Genomic DNA, 15344 nt, shown 5'->3' on the forward strand with positions numbered 1-15344 from the left:
GCTCCGACAATCCATCAAGCGGTGCGGGTTCGTAGCTTAGCAAAGTCGGACTGAAACATTTGACAGATTTGACAGATTTTTGAGCGCCGTGTACATAAAATCGTTTCGAGGTCAGTAAACACAACCAGAATTCATACATAAGGCCCATTGGATTATAAGGGGCACTGTTGACTTTCAGAAAAATCAAAGGATTGATTTTAAGTGTGCCGTATTTTCCAAAAAACATGGCAATAACAACGGCCAGCTAGCATGCTCTACCAAAAATAGTGCTTTGTTGTGTGTCTGACGGACAAAAGCTAAACCAGTTCCACCACTGAAGTTGCAGCATTTTTACAAACCAATTCTGGTTCATCTGTTTCATTCAACGATTTGCTTTCGCCGCCATGCTTTTTCTGATGTGTGCTTGAAAACAACGGCACTGCACATGCGCGTTTTACCCATATTCTATCGCGATATTTCATTTTTCTATTGTTGCCCAAAATTATACCGGTATTATCATGAACGGTATGATATGGCCCAGCCCTATTGGTGGTGTCTGTTTTTCAGGTGTTGCAGTCTGAAGGACTTGTGTGGAGGGGAAAAACAGAAGAAAATCCCATGATCGAGTCAAATGTAAGCAATAAGGATTTATTAGTTTGCTTCAAAGATTGTTACTACTGCCTCAGCTGATATCAAAATGCTGCATGGTGGTAAATGAAGGTCAAAGGGTTTGTTGCCAGAAAGGGAGCAGAGGATGCTGAGGTCAGGATTCCTGACAGGAGAGAGTCACAAGCTTATTTGACGGGATGAAAGGCACCCCTCTGATGCCACTGCATGTCTCTGATGCGCCGGACTGATTGGATCTGAGGAATCTGGGCTCCGAAATCAGTGGTGTCCTTGTACTCCCCCTTCTCAAACAGGTACTGATAGCCTCTGTAGCCTGGATACTGGTAGCCCACCCAGCTGGTGCACCACAAGCAAAGAGAGGGCAAACAAATGTTAGCCAGTTAGAGGTCAAAGGGCATGTGGCAGCTATTTCTATGATATACAGCACCTGCTGAGAGGATGGACTCACGTGCCACTCTGGACCCGAACAGAAGAGACCTTCTCCTGGTAGCCGTGTGCGTGAAAGCTGGGGACATCATCATCTATGATTTCTATCTTCTTCCCTGCAAAGCTGGGGTTTTCGTAAAGGACAATCTTGTGCTCCTGGCTGTCCTGATAAATCAGAAGAAAAAAAAATCAAGCCAAGGGTGAGTTGTGAAGCAGCCGATTATGGGATGGAGGTATAAATTTGTAAATTTCTCTTACCACTTTAATGGGGCGGAATGCAACAATGGTGTCACTACGCCTGCTGTTGGTCCACGAATCCCAGCGAGGATACTCGCCCTTCTCAAACACATACTGCTCCCCCTTACAGTTGGCCTGCTCATATCCCACCCATCTGAGAAGACAGAAAACAACAACAACAACAAAAAAATGGGGCTGTGATTGATGCAGGGGCTCAGCTGGAAAGATGGTTGGTTGTCTGCTTATCACACATTAAATTTGATTGCTTTTCTCTATTCCCTCTTTTTTTGGTCATTTGCTAGTTTTCTCTGTCTGTCTCTGACCCACACTCACGGTCCACACAGCACCAGTATGGAGCCCACTTTCTCCACGCCTGCTTCCTGGAGGTTGTTACAGGGACCAGTCAGCTCATGGCAGCGTCCCTGGAAGTTTTCCTGCTCATAGATAACCAGCTGGAAAAGAGTTTTTTTTTAGCTCATGAAAGGAGTTGTGTTTTTTTGGAAGATAAACAATTGCAAATACGGAGTGCACAGATTTCATGTGAACTTATGTGAACTGGTCTCGCTGCCAGTGTGCGCCTGTCCTCCCTCACCTTAAACGCACTGGTGCCTGGCTGCTGCTGCTTGGATGCAGGACTCTGGTGGTCTGTGGCCATATTGAATGGATAAGGATGATGCTGAAAAGAAACAGGTAAAAGTATAATTCTGAATAATTTTGAGGTATTTCTGTAATTTTTTTTCTTGGTCGCTTTTTCTAAAATCTGAGAAGCTGTTGATTGATTCTGTTTGCTGTTATTGTTCTAAGATTTAACCTAAATTACAGTGGCAAAAAGAAGACAAATACTGATAAATATATATATTTAAAAAAATGATAAAATACAGCGGGACGGACATGATCCCCTTACCAGTACCTGTCTGTGCCAGTGTGTTTGTGATGGCACAATGAGCTCAATATATACGGGACGCCCAGGGGTGGAAACTTTGCCAACAGCACCGAGAGCGTCCAAGCTGGCCGGCAGATCGGCCTGCCATAGGCCCAGCAGAATGAAATCAGGGGTCACTGTGCACCCCCACCCAACCCCACCCCACCCCGGAGTGTCACACTCCCACAAAGTTATTTCATTAGTTGTCAGTTTTGTCCAGCCAGTCATTGTTTGATATCCTCATGATTCAGCACAAACAGTGCCAAGAGACCCACACCTACAATGAGCAGGGAGAGTGAGAGAGAGAAGGACGGTAAAAGATGGGTTTTACCGTGCTGGAGAGATGTGAATAACAGAAGAGATGCTGCTGAACATTTCCATATGTTTGAGTTGATTTTATTTTATTTTTTTTACTGTATGATGTTAAAAAATCAAATCAAATAAAGGCAGATGGTAATGTTGCTGGCAAAGAAAGACAGCAGCTCTAAAGAATGGATTTATGACTTAAACCTGCTGACCAATAAAACAGCTCCATAACAATCCATCTTTAACATCTTTATACTTTGGGACAAAGTTTTTAGACACTTCTATTTATACTCTATACTCGTATTTTTTTTTTTTTTTTACATCTACTTTATATTGTTCACAGTGATTCAGATGAAACTAGAGCGATTTCCTACAAAAAATGTGCTCTTATTAGGTGCGTTTGTTATTATTATCATTAAGATCGGTACTTTCACCAAAGTAGGATTTCAAATGGATGCTTGAAATGTAGCATCAGGCTATCGAGGTGATCTTTTTATTGTTAGTGTTGCTAAAAGGAAACATTTGAATGAGATCATAATGTGCAGGCATCACCGCGGACAACAGATGAACTGGAGCTGAGATTTTTGGGTGTGTAGCATGATGGTCTGTTTCTGCGGTGGCCAAGAGCCTCTGCAGGATTACAATACCAAGCTGCAGCTCTTCAGGGACCTTAAAGGGACATATGAGGCTGAACCAAGACACGGTGTATGATAAATAAGGATTATTTTGAACTGTGAATCATGCTAAGCAACTTTATTAGTGTCCAAGAATAAAGAAGAAGAAATGGAATTTGAATTGCTTATAATAAGTTCCCTACTGAGAGAGACCTCTGTTGTTGTGCGTGAAATCTGTTGAAGTCACTCTTTTAGTATTGTTGTTACAGCTCCTGTTACCAGGAACATTTTGGACCATTTTAGAATTTACCTTCCAATTCTGCTCCTGTTGCTCCCTCATGCTCCTTCTTCCTGATGTTTTTGTCTGCTGGGATTACAACATCTATCGCAACTGCAGTCTTCTGCTTTTTATTAACCACCACTGTGTCTGGTTGGTTGACCAGCAGCTGCTGGTCCCACTTAGCCCTGTTGTTCTCAACCAGCTTTGATGGTGTCTCGAATTAGGACTTGGGAACTTTGACACTATATGTGGAGTTTTTCTTGGTCCATAACCTTGCAGCCCATTCCCGTGCAGGCTTCTAGTGATTGCCCTCTTTCAGAGTACAATTGCTGGTTTGGCAAGTCATTCACTAGAGTCTTGGCAGTTGTTCTGGGGTTTTTAGGTACATCTTCATTAGTTTTCTTTCCAGATTCTTTGAAATTGTTTGGTTCCTACTTCTGCCAGACTTTTTCTGTACTGTGTGGCAAATAATTTTGTCCTCATCTGTATGCAGATTGTCTTTGCCAACATGAAAAGGATTTATTTGACAGCACTCATTGGACTGACAATACTCAGAACAATGGAAAAGTCCAAGGAGCTCAGTGAAGATCTAAGAAAGGAAAGCTAGATTTACACAAGCTGGGAAGATCTCTTAGAGCTAGCAGTTAATCGGGTGTGACACCACTTTGCCAAGGTCTGAAAGAACACCCAAAGTGTCACCTTCAGATGAGAGGAAATTGTTCACAATGGCCTAGAACAATTCAGAAACCACAAAGGATCAAATCTGTCATGAACCGGAAACTGCTGAAACCCCAGCGTCAGTGTCTACAGGAAGCCAGTTTTACCTCGCCATGGACTGAGTGGTAACCAACCAAAGAAGAAGGCCCTGCTCCAAAATCAACACCATCAAGCTCAACTGTAATTTGCAGCTGCCCAAATGTACAAACGAAACGCCTTCTGGAAGTTTTATGGTCAGTCAAGACAAAGACAGAGAGCTTTTCTGCCACAATAACAAAAGGTATGGTTACGGGAGCAAAGGTCAGTCTTTCAAATGCTCTACCCAAAGTCAAGCATGGTGATAGCATCGTCCTGTGGTACAGCACGACTCCGCTGCCAGTGGTACTGGTACGTTGCACAAAGTGGATGGAATATATTCAAAGTCAATAAAGATGTAAGCTGCACAAACGTTCCACCCTTGAAAATATTGTATACGACTTGTATTCCCAAAACACAAACATGACTCTTACACATTACACAGTCAGATGATGTAACACAGTTACATCCAATCATTAGAACCGAATGCGTCCTGCAATCAAATCCAGCGACTGGCTGCTTTTATGAGCCAGATGGTCCGTCTGAGAAACAGTCAAGGGCTTTGTCGATTAAAGACACGCTGACTGCGACTGTTTTGTTGGGATGTTATGTTCACTTGACTACACTCGATGTAATCCAGCACACTCAGGAAATGATTGTATGACTAATCAATAGTTTATTTGTTTTTCATGCGATTATGGGCAGTAAATCTGGGCTCAATACCCGGTTGCACGCTCACAGGATTGACAAATCCTTGAGTAAAATTGCTCGCTTTCTGACGAAGGTGAGGTTGTTTGTGGCTCATTTCAGATGTGTTGTGTGTGTGTTTGAAAGCCTCATGTTTAAGGGAAAATTCTAGTCCAGGGAAACGATGCTGAGGCAGAAATTGCCAGAATCTTCTCATGATCGCGTATGATTGAGTTATTGAATGATCAGCTGCATGTTTTCTGCAAGTATGCATAAGCTGCAGGTCTGTGTCTCTTATCTCTGCTCTCCCTCTTTTACATGATTAAAACTTTGCAGAAAAATAGAGAAAATGCTCCACTCAGTGTTGTGAAGGAAAAGTGTGCTTTTACATTTGGACTGATTTTTTTCCTCTTATTATGCTAAACCTGAACTTAACACTAGTATAATAGTGTTAAATAGGTACACTGGAGTAACTGCATGCTCTCAGTGTTCACCTTGTGACCGTTAACCACCAAATGCACAATGAAGACTAAGGGAAGGGAATGCAGCGCACTCTGTTTTAATAGCAAGCATACATACAGCATGACATCATTTCCATTTGTTAGGCAAACGCGTATCCACATATGCATTGAATAAGTCGTGTGTTCCTAATGCTCGATGAGGTTTTCAGCTGTCTGACTAGAATAGGAAAACACATGCAATGAAAGCGGCACACATCTGCAGCTTATCTCGAGGAAAAATATCTGCCAGATGTAGGCTACATTATCTCCACATAGATGTCAGTGTGACATCTCTGATAGTGTTTTTATTTTATTTTCCAAACCTTTAGTTAAAGCCATCTCCACCTTGACTTGAAGTACAACATCACCAATAAACTCCAGGTCAAACAACTTTTATTCGCCACTGATACATACATGGCACTCCTCACTGGGCACAAGCAGCGTTTGCCGTGGTTAGGTTAAGGCAGAGGGCGGGCACAGTCGGCAGCGTGGGGAAGGCTGCAGGAGGCAGGCGAGGGTCCTGCTCAGCTGGCTCCAGCTGTAGCAGGAGGGGCAGGAGGTGCCGGGGCAGGGTCGGGATCAGGAGCCGGAGCTGGGTCGGGAACGATGAAACAGCCCCTCTTGTGCCACTGCATGTCTCGCACACGTCGGACAGACTGGATCTGGGGAGCGGGGGCCTCCCAGTCGTTCCAATGCTTGAAATCTCCTCGCTCAAAGACAAACTGGCGACCCCTGTAGCCTGGGTACATGTAGCCAACCCATCTGGAGGAAGGAGAAACGGACAAAATGTGAGGTGTGTCGCAGAAAAACACCCAGAAGGCAGTGCGATGTGGTTTAGATAAGGGTGCGCTGAGGATCTTACGTTCCATTGAGAGCTTTGATGCTTGCTACACGGTCCTGAAAACCATGGCCCCACAAACTGGGCACATCATCGTCAATGATCTCCATCTTTCTGCCAGTAAAACTTGGATTCTCATACAGGTGCAGCTTGTGTTCAGCACCATCCTGAACACAAAAATTACACAAATTACACTGATTCAGTAAAGTAATTATTTCAAATGTGTCAGGAGGTAAAAATACAACAGGCAAAGGTTACGTGTATCTGTGTGACTGCATCATGAGCTTTGTATGTAAACCAGTCACGCACCACTTTGAGTGGCCTTAGAGACAAGAGGGAGTAGCTGTTCTGACTGTTGGTCCAGGTGTCCCAGCGTGGATACTCTCCTTTCTCCAGAATAAACTGCTCCCCTGTGAACCCATGCCGATCATAACCCACCCAGCTGAGGGGAAAAGAGAAGATCCAAGTTTACCAGCGTGACGAGCTCGCCTAACAAGTTATCTTCTAAATTTTCTCACATGCGGCATTACTTACGGTCCTGACTCAACGATCACAGAGCTGACCTTCTGCAGTCCTTTCTCTGTCACATCTTTACACTCTGCAGAAAACTCTGCCTTGCAGCCCTGGAAATTTTCAAACTCAAACAGCACCACCTGGAAACAGAAACAAAAGGCACTCCATAAACTAACACAGACTCCTTTCAGTTCCTCTGGGAGCTTAAGATAACAGCCTAAATATAGAATATAGACGTGACATAGGCTGAGCTTAAAAATAACTCAAACTGTCAGGTTCAGCAGATGATGCAGGTACATCTGTGACCAATAGCTGGACAGCGAAACACACCTGTATAAAGGTGAACCCTTCTATGAGCAAACCAAGTTGTTCCAGTACCTTGTATGTGGCTCCAGCTCCACCCTGGCTCTTCCCAGCAGCTAGCTGCTCCGGGGCACTTTGCTGCTCCGACATCCTCCTGATCCACTGCTCCTCCACTTTTTGGCAGCAGCACACACGTAGAAAAAGCACCATCCGTCACACATTCATACATGAGCGCACGCACACACACAGGAGAGAAGCTTAATGTCTAAGCTACGATTGCAGAATACATCCTTGAGCAGGACGACTTTTTTTAAGCCTCAGCAGTAATAATTTACCTGATAAGAGTTTGTTTTTCGAGTATGAACACACAATTTCTTCATCACGTGCAATACTTAATAACAAACTCCACCAAACCTGAGTCCTCCCCAGTGCAGCACCACTGAACTCCTTTGCAATGGCATTATTACACCATGGCGATTGATAAGTATGTGTCCAGTAGGAGGCTTTTACCTGGGTATGCCTGCTAGGAAGCGGTAGTGTCCCTCTTTTTTCGCTGCCACTTGGTGTTTGGTGGGGTTGAGCCATTAGACCGCAGGGATGGTGGGGGGGGGTATTTATGGTTTATTTCTGGCCACAACAGCAGAAAAGGGGGAGCTGTTGATACAGCAAGTCTGTCGCTCACATTGTGTCCGTAACGCTGCCTCTCAATAGGCAGCTGTGTTGGCACACGCTGCCCTGCCTATCTGCCGGGCTGCCAGCAGGCGTTGTGTGTGGGCACACAGAGAGAGAGCCAAGAGGATTCAGCAAACGGCCCTACTCAGCATAAACGCACACACACACTCATTCACCCAATCTCAACTACACAAGAGTTCCCCGTGCTTTTTTTGTGTACTAAAAATAAGTAACTTGATTCAAGAAATACCCAGAAAACGCAGTTTTTCATGTTACACGAGGCTGTGACGCAAGTCAAGTATATTTTATTAAGAATTTATTCACTTTAGGACACTGGCCAGTACAACACAGTGCAATATAGACCTTTCCTTTTGAATTAAAAAAAAAAGGGCATAAAAATTAACCCTTGAATTTCATGACAAAGTAAAACATCCATGTACATACACACCGGGACAATCGCTCTGAAGCCTCGATCAACACATTCGCTTGCATTGCACGAGCAGGCCGACGATACAGAAGATGAGACCAGAGGGGAAGGGGTGGTGGTGGGTGGGTGGGTGTCCGTGCTGTAGTGCGTCAAGTGACAAAGTGCTTTACTGAAGCGTGGAGTAAGTAGGTAGATGGCAAATGTGGAGAGGAAGACGGAGATGAGGCGTAGCTGAAGTTCAAATGTTCACATTAGTTTGGTGCGTTACAGGACTCGTTTACATTGTAGTGAATGAACCGTCCCCTTCCCTGGAGTAGTGTAAGTCAACATCTAGGTCCTCTGAACCAGTCAGCGAGAGCCAAGCCTGATGTGACAGCAAAGATTGTACATGCATGGATAATGAGTGACAAAAACAAAAGGGAAATTGCACAAAGTATTGTCAGGACATGATGGAGAAGTAGGTGAGTATGGCTTAAATTAGACGCTCGCAGCTACAATCTACTAAAGAAGGGGAAGACGGGCTGATTAGTGTTTATAAAAGACTGAGGAGTGTGTTTGTGCTGATTAGGAGTGTGCATGATTGACAGACACAAAGCTGTTTGTCCCATCCCTCTTACGCATCGACAAAAAGATAAATCACAAAAAAATATATACACAGTATGCAGCAACTGCACCCCTGTTAGGCTGTGTAACTGTATCAAAGTGAACAGCTCTGCTGTAGTGATACATCCTTTCCAAAACGAGTTCTCCACCTTTGTTAAATCAACGAGGATACAAATATAACATCTCCTGATTACAGATACTAACATGAGCAGCACCCCCATGGACGATCAAGACCGTGGAGGTTTGTTCTCAACGCGCAGAAATCATTAGCGTCTGAAATGTCATCCTATGGCAAAGTTTGTGTGACTCCAATCAGCAACCTCTACAGATAACACATACATGGCTAGCCTGTACATTAGCTGAGTGAAGAGGAAACTGGATGCAAAGGATTGGCTGGATTGTCCTCCAGCATGCGATGAAGCTCGTCCGGGAAAAGGAGGTGCTGTGTCTTCCCGACTCCTCCTGGTCCCTCTTTAAAGTGTTCGTGTGAAGTTCGTTTTGGAGCCTCTGGGTTCAAGCATGAAATAGAGTAAGCAGACCAGCCTGATGTTTTTCCTCCATGCTCGTTTTTCTTTTTCCATAGGACAGAGACTCCCCCCCCCAAAAAAGGCACCATGCACATTTACCGACCCAGATGAGAAGAGAGAGAGAGAGAAAAAGTGGGGGGGTTTAAAAAAACAAAAAAATCATCAGCAGCTGTAGATTCAACCTCCTCCTACTCTCTGGGTCAAACGTTAAGGCTTCTGTTTCACACAGATTCATCTGTTAAGGCAACCTGCAGGAGACATAAGTATGAGAACTGCTGTTTATTTGTTACAAAACAAGAAGACACACAGAAGAGCCAAAAACCTAACTCACCTCATTATTTACTTAGCTCTCACTTTCATACTGACTCAGGCGTTTCTTGGATTTCAGCTCTTTCAACCACTGCGGTGAATCCTCCTGGCTACGAAATAAGATAAACGATGAGTCGACAAATTCTCTCAAGTATAAAATAAACATTTTGCGTTCAGCTGATGCTGCTTACCCATTTTCTTTGCCGCCAGAGGGGGGCAGCACACGCGCTGCCCTGGGGAGAAAAGGGGACTTGGGAGAGCGAGACAGCTGGGAGGGAGAGGGAGCAGGTCCATCAGTTTGATTGTCAGAGTCCCCCCTCTTCTTCAGCTGTGCCTGACAGAAAAAGCGAGTTTGCTAAAAAGTCAGTGCGAGTTTAAAATAAGAGAAGGCTCTGTGAAATAAAACTGCAACAATGCCAGGAGGTGAACGCGCAGTTCCTGGCTCACCTTTAAAGCTGAAGGGTCCATGCCAGGGAACAGGGCGACCCTCTGTGGCTGCGACGCAACAGCCGGTGCAGCATCAGCTCCTCTGGGCTTCTCCTCAGAGTCTGAGTCATCGTCTTTACTCTCAGCCTTTGCCTCTGTCGAACGGTGAGCACATATTAACAGGTACTTTCCACCAAATGTCCTGTAATCTCCCCCGAGAGCTTATGTGCAGCAAGTGTAGAAGCTCCTCCGGGGATTTTTAAATTTGCATTTCCACAACAGGGCTTCAGCTTTGGGAGGTTTAAGCAAATTAATTCGGAAAAAACAAGTAAAGATCTTAAATTCCCTTGATTATTGTTCTCAACAAAAATGAACAAACCCTGGTCTCACGTTAAGATAATTTATTAGCCCGAGTATTTCCACCACAAAATACAAGGAAACCAACTTGCACCGAAATGCTGGTAGAAATGTTAAATGGTTCCTGTTTCAAACGGAAACTTCCTGAAACTTCAACTACCCAGTGAGGACTGATGAATCAGATTCCTGGAATAAATGAAATTGATGTTCCTGGAACTGAATTCAGTCCACGGTTTATCGGGAAAAATTGGATTTAGGGGAACATCATAAGCCTTCTATTCCCTGGAAAAAGTTGTTGTGGTTGGAAAAGTTCTTTGTGTGATTTGGGAGCCAGTTAAGAGAGTGCAGGGAGGGAGTAGGGCTGCCACAAACGATTATTTTGATAGACGACTAGTCACCGATTAATTTTGTGATTAGTCGACTAATCAGATCATCATCCATTGGACATAAAACGTACAGCTTATTGCACCAGCAGCATCTGCTCTTATATAACTATCATTAGCTTACAGCTTTAAGTGTTTAAGGTCTGTGCTAACTAAAAATAAAGACAAGATGATAGTTTATTAAATTTTAATGAAATCTGCAGATTGTTTCGGTGAAGTTTAATAAACTCCTTGCTATCTAAAATATAACAGGACACCGGAGTAAATTCTGGAGCATCTCACACTTCTGATAATCAGCTGTCTGCTTGACGTTTATTCAGCTGTGTAAAAACTATAACTTTAATCTCAGCCAAACCGATTTACTCAGGAACAAATAAAATACTAAAAAAAAGCCAAACAATAACATTTTTAAGTTATCTAAGTGACTTATATATCATATTTAACCTGAGTAGCGAAAGACGGCGGTGGGTTTGAAAACATTTGCCGGGAGTCCGGTGTTCTCACGGCTCTAGTGAGCCTAGCCCCCGGCTAGCTATCGAGCTAGTGGGTAACAGACGTCTCCGAAAACGTCGGAGCGCTTTTGAAAATATGTGGTGTCTTGATAAACTGAGCAGATATTTGAGGTTTACACAGCTACATTCTCGCCTGAAAATATGTTAAACGTTTATTTTGTGACCTAGAAAGAATAATAAGAGTAATATTAAAACTAACTAGCTGCCGCCATTGTTGGAAACTGAGCTGGGCTGCGCTATGAATTCTGGGACACAGCTTCTTCTTCTTCGGGGTTTAACGGCAGCTGGCATCCTTGTACATGCAGTGCTGCCATCTTCTGTTTCAGTCCGTTATTACACTCTTAAATCCTACTACTTATTCCTGCGTCTTTTGTGATCTTACAAAGCTTCAAACGACGCGTCGACTATTAAATCAGTCGTCGACGATTTTGATAGTCGACGTAACCGTGACTAGTCGACTAATTGTGGCAGCCCTAGGAGGGAGGTGAACTTTTGAGAGACTCTAGATTAAAGGCTTGTATGGACAACAGAACTGCACTTTGGAGTCTGCATATCTAGAACCTTATTCATGTTTTAGCCTCTCTAAAACGTAAATACAGGCTTATGGAGCAGTAAGGAGTAGTAACCTGTGGAGTCTCTGTAGAGCCAGTCCTCAGTGGTTCCTCCCTCACCCTCTGCTTGTGCAGCACTCTGACGTGTAGCCCTGGTGGGTCGTGTCCGCGGCGCTCGTTTCTTCCCCAGCTGGGCTCTAGAGCGGAGCACGCTGGTATCTAACAGGGCGGTCGGAGCCTGGATATCAAAACACAAAAAGAAAACACATGAGACAAAATGTATAAACACAGCATAATAAAGAAGACGTGTGTCACCATAGTGAAGACAGAGCAGACTTTACTGACTTAAACCGGCTCATTTGGGAACGTTCAAAAGAATTGAGCTGTGTTTAGCACTTACGTCAGGGAAAGAGAGCGGCTGGCTCTCGGGTGGGGATGAGGGAGGGAGGCCATCCAGACTGTTGCTTTCAAACGGTGAAGCAACATCACCTGGTGTGTGCGCTGGAGTTGGCTTTTTCGGTGAAGGACTGAGATTACTTTCTGAGCTGGGAGTCGCAGGTGTCAGACTGTCGATGATTAGCATAAACAAGACTTTTGAAACATGTCTGAAAACAGCTGCGTGGATTAAGTAACCACAGGATCTCATCATTTCATCAAAACCATGACAACAGTGAAAACAGTGAACTGTGTAGAGTGTGTGCTCAGACTTTTAAGAACTTACTCTCCTTTATTATCATCATCAGTGCTCAGTATTTTTGTGATGTTATGTTCTGACCACATGAGGTCACTAATGGATCACAAAGTAATGCAATGAAGTGAGAAGAACAATCTGTTAGGCTACGTTCACTCTGCAGGTCTTGATGCTCAATTCAGATTTTTTGATCAAATCTGATTGTTTTGTCTGCTCGTTCACACTACAAATAAAATGTGACAGCAAACGCGCTCTAGTGTGAACGCTCAAAGCGGCCGCATGCGCAAAAGAAGACGTCACACACAACGCGCTTTGTTTAGACCCAGAGCAACAGTATTGTTTGACTGATGACCTTAATATAAAGACTTCGGACTTTACGTTTCCCAATTTTTGCTTTAAGTTATTTTGTTATTTACATAATAATGTAAATAACCTAATAATGATCCTTATTGCTGTTTTAGAGGAGCGCTGCTTCAAAGGATAGTTGCAGATTTCTGTCAGAATCTGCAGATTATACAGTACAAATAAAATGTTCACGTTTCTCCAACGTTGTCTTCCCAACAGTTTCACTGGATGGACAGGAAGCGTTCACGATGTCTTCTCCAGCGCTGATAATTGGCGTCTGTCTTGTGTCAGTGACGTAAAAGACGGATTTAATGCGACATGACCATCAAACAGCAGCTTTCTGAAACATCTGATATGTATCGGATTCAGTACCACATACGAAAGTGACCCAGATCGGATTTGAAAATATCGGATTTGTGCCGTTCACACTGTCACACCATGATCGGATATGGGTCGCATAGGGTCAAAAAAATCGGATTTGATGCGCTTTCGCCTGCAGTGTGAACGTAGCCTTATTCCACCTGAAGTTATTTCAGCTCCGCTGTGGGTTTCTAGTAAACCTTTACAAACATATCACTCCGGCATGCTGTTGCTACATAGGGAATATTTATTGGATTACATCATGTTTGGATTTCGTCTTTTTAAGGTAAACGATCTTTTGTGTTGTTGAATATGATTTTATTTAAGATCTTTACTAAACTTTTTATTGTGCTATTATGCTAACTAAAGTTCTTCTTTCATCAGGCTTTAATTATTTATAAACAAAACAACAACAACACAAATCAAAATGACACTGATTTGTCAGAGTCGAACATTTTATAGATTGTGACTTATTAAACATCTCAGCTCAGGCGGTGCAATGTCAGCAAACATATGAAGAGATTAATGCGTCAGGGTTAAAAAAAAAATCACTCTGCCTTTCACTCTAATGCGCTGGTCTCGCAGCTGTTTGTCTTTGGGTGGTGTGTGGGCGTCAGTGTCTCAAAAGGCCACGCCTTTTCAGGTGTGGAGAAAGCTTGTGCCTGTGGAGACTTGACTGGTCATCACTCTATTTAAATAAAACTCACTTTTGTCTGATCTTAAAGCACATGTCTCTTTATAAAAATCATCTTTCCCGTTTCACTGCTTCCAAAGTATTTTGAATTAACATTTTACAGAGCAGTCTCACACAGTCGTACAAGTATCGGCCATATCTTAGTTTGTTTGTTTTAAATCAGGGATTTCATGTACACATTTACTCCTTCTGATACCTTAATATGAGAAGGAGAAGAGCAATTTCAGCAGAACATCTCAGTATTCTGTACATGATAAAGTAATGCTGATGTAGGAAACAAAAGAAATTTATCTGAATGACTTCAATTGTAAGAAATACATGTTCTGGTAGCTGTAGCTCATCACAGAAAATCTCATTTCTAAAAAATGTGTGTATCCATTGTAACAACAGAAATTTCTGTAATAAAATAGTGACATAATAATGCAGTTGAAAGTTCAAAATGTATGTCTTCCTTCACATTTTCCAAAGCTGTGTAGTGGGGCAGGAGTGTTGGCCAGCCCAACCCTGGCCTCTGTTCTAAGTCAGTTGTTTTGAAGTAGCCGTAGTTGTATTTGCATGTGATTTTTATTGTATATTTACCTATCATCAGTGCGTAGGCCCGTCTCCCAGGTCCCATACTGACTGTCAGTCTCATGGACCGGTGTTTCTGAGCCCTTCACCTCCTCTTCACCACTGACGCTTTGCTGCTGCTGTACCTAGGGAGAAAAAACAGAAGAGCAATGAATGATGACAACCAGCTTGAGAGACGTGAATAGCTAAAAATCAGTGGGGTGCAGTGAACAAGTCTTTAATATCTGTGGACCATTCGCATGCCTCATAGGAAGCCAAGCAACAAAACATTAATGAATGATAAAGTGTAATAGTAGCTAATTGACATCATAACTAAAATTACTTCTGAAGACGGTGTTGCTGATAGAGCAGCGTGCTGCTGAGCTGGAGCAGCCACCAGTGGTAAGACGGGTAATGGAAGGTGAAGGGATGAGTTAATGGAGACAGAAGCAGAGTGGGGACAGAGATGGTGGTGGGCGGCTGGGTGATCGAGTGTGTTTTTTCTGCCTACTGAACCGTGCCTCTTTTAATGAGGCGGACACAGAGGACATACTGTCTCAAACCCACACGGAGCTCACAGAGGCAGAAGAACTGATAAGCCTGGCCTATATAGAACAAAACAATAGAAAATCCTTCTGTCCTCAGATGTTGCCTAAGGGCTGGACAAAGAAATCTGATACACCTGGCTCTGTAATTGCCCAGGCCCCTTAACAGCGAGAGCAGCTCAGTAGTTGTGCTTATATGAGCGCGGAGGGCAGATTAGAGCATTCGTACTTGAAGCTTTGTGAATGTTTTCTTTGTGTATATAAGAGCAGCGAGGCAGGGGTGCTGCAAAACAGGTGTAAGAAAGAGCACATGAGGAAGAGTGTGACTGTGTGAAATTCTGATTGAGGGAATACAAAACAGCTGAAGAA

The 15344-nt window shown here is 43.5% G+C and overlaps 3 protein-coding genes across 9 annotated transcripts in view; all 3 read right to left on the bottom strand.

Moving 5' to 3' along the window:
- Nucleotides 1-601: 601 nt before the first annotated feature.
- On the bottom strand, nucleotides 602-2239 carry crybb2 (crystallin, beta B2). The gene is made up of 6 exons (XM_085179383.1): nucleotides 2174-2239; nucleotides 1862-1945; nucleotides 1603-1721; nucleotides 1291-1423; nucleotides 1055-1197; nucleotides 602-942 (listed from the first exon to the last, which is right to left on the bottom strand). Exons 2-6 carry the CDS (start codon nucleotides 1922-1924, stop codon nucleotides 774-776), a joined length of 627 nt encoding a protein of 208 aa, XP_085035509.1. The 5' UTR covers nucleotides 1925-1945; nucleotides 2174-2239; the 3' UTR covers nucleotides 602-773.
- A 3174-nt stretch (nucleotides 2240-5413) lies between these two features.
- Nucleotides 5414-7657, bottom strand: LOC146507394 (beta-crystallin B3-like). The gene is made up of 6 exons (XM_085179381.1): nucleotides 7535-7657; nucleotides 7100-7197; nucleotides 6743-6861; nucleotides 6518-6650; nucleotides 6233-6375; nucleotides 5414-6132 (listed from the first exon to the last, which is right to left on the bottom strand). The coding sequence occupies exons 2-6, from the start codon at nucleotides 7172-7174 to the stop codon at nucleotides 5895-5897; spliced, it is 708 nt and encodes a 235-aa protein (XP_085035507.1). The 5' UTR covers nucleotides 7175-7197; nucleotides 7535-7657; the 3' UTR covers nucleotides 5414-5894.
- A 575-nt stretch (nucleotides 7658-8232) lies between these two features.
- The window catches only part of LOC146507395 (uncharacterized), a 31764-nt gene continuing 24652 nt past the window's right edge, over nucleotides 8233-15344 (bottom strand). For all 7 annotated transcript variants that reach the window (XM_085179328.1, XM_085179327.1, XM_085179323.1 and 4 more), the window contains 7 exons: nucleotides 14461-14576; nucleotides 12192-12357; nucleotides 11867-12029; nucleotides 10010-10143; nucleotides 9754-9896; nucleotides 9585-9672; nucleotides 8233-9501 (listed from right to left, as the gene is read on the bottom strand). In XM_085179328.1, coding sequence (XP_085035454.1) covers nucleotides 9597-9672; nucleotides 9754-9896; nucleotides 10010-10143; nucleotides 11867-12029; nucleotides 12192-12357; nucleotides 14461-14576 — 798 coding nt within the window. In that variant the 3' untranslated portion in view covers nucleotides 8233-9501; nucleotides 9585-9596. The remainder of the gene's footprint in view (nucleotides 9502-9584; nucleotides 9673-9753; nucleotides 9897-10009; nucleotides 10144-11866; nucleotides 12030-12191; nucleotides 12358-14460; nucleotides 14577-15344) is intronic.

Source organism: Neolamprologus multifasciatus, chromosome 12, assembly GCF_963576455.1.
Source record: "Neolamprologus multifasciatus chromosome 12, fNeoMul1.2, whole genome shotgun sequence".
Lineage (NCBI taxonomy): Eukaryota > Metazoa > Chordata > Actinopteri > Cichliformes > Cichlidae > Neolamprologus > Neolamprologus multifasciatus.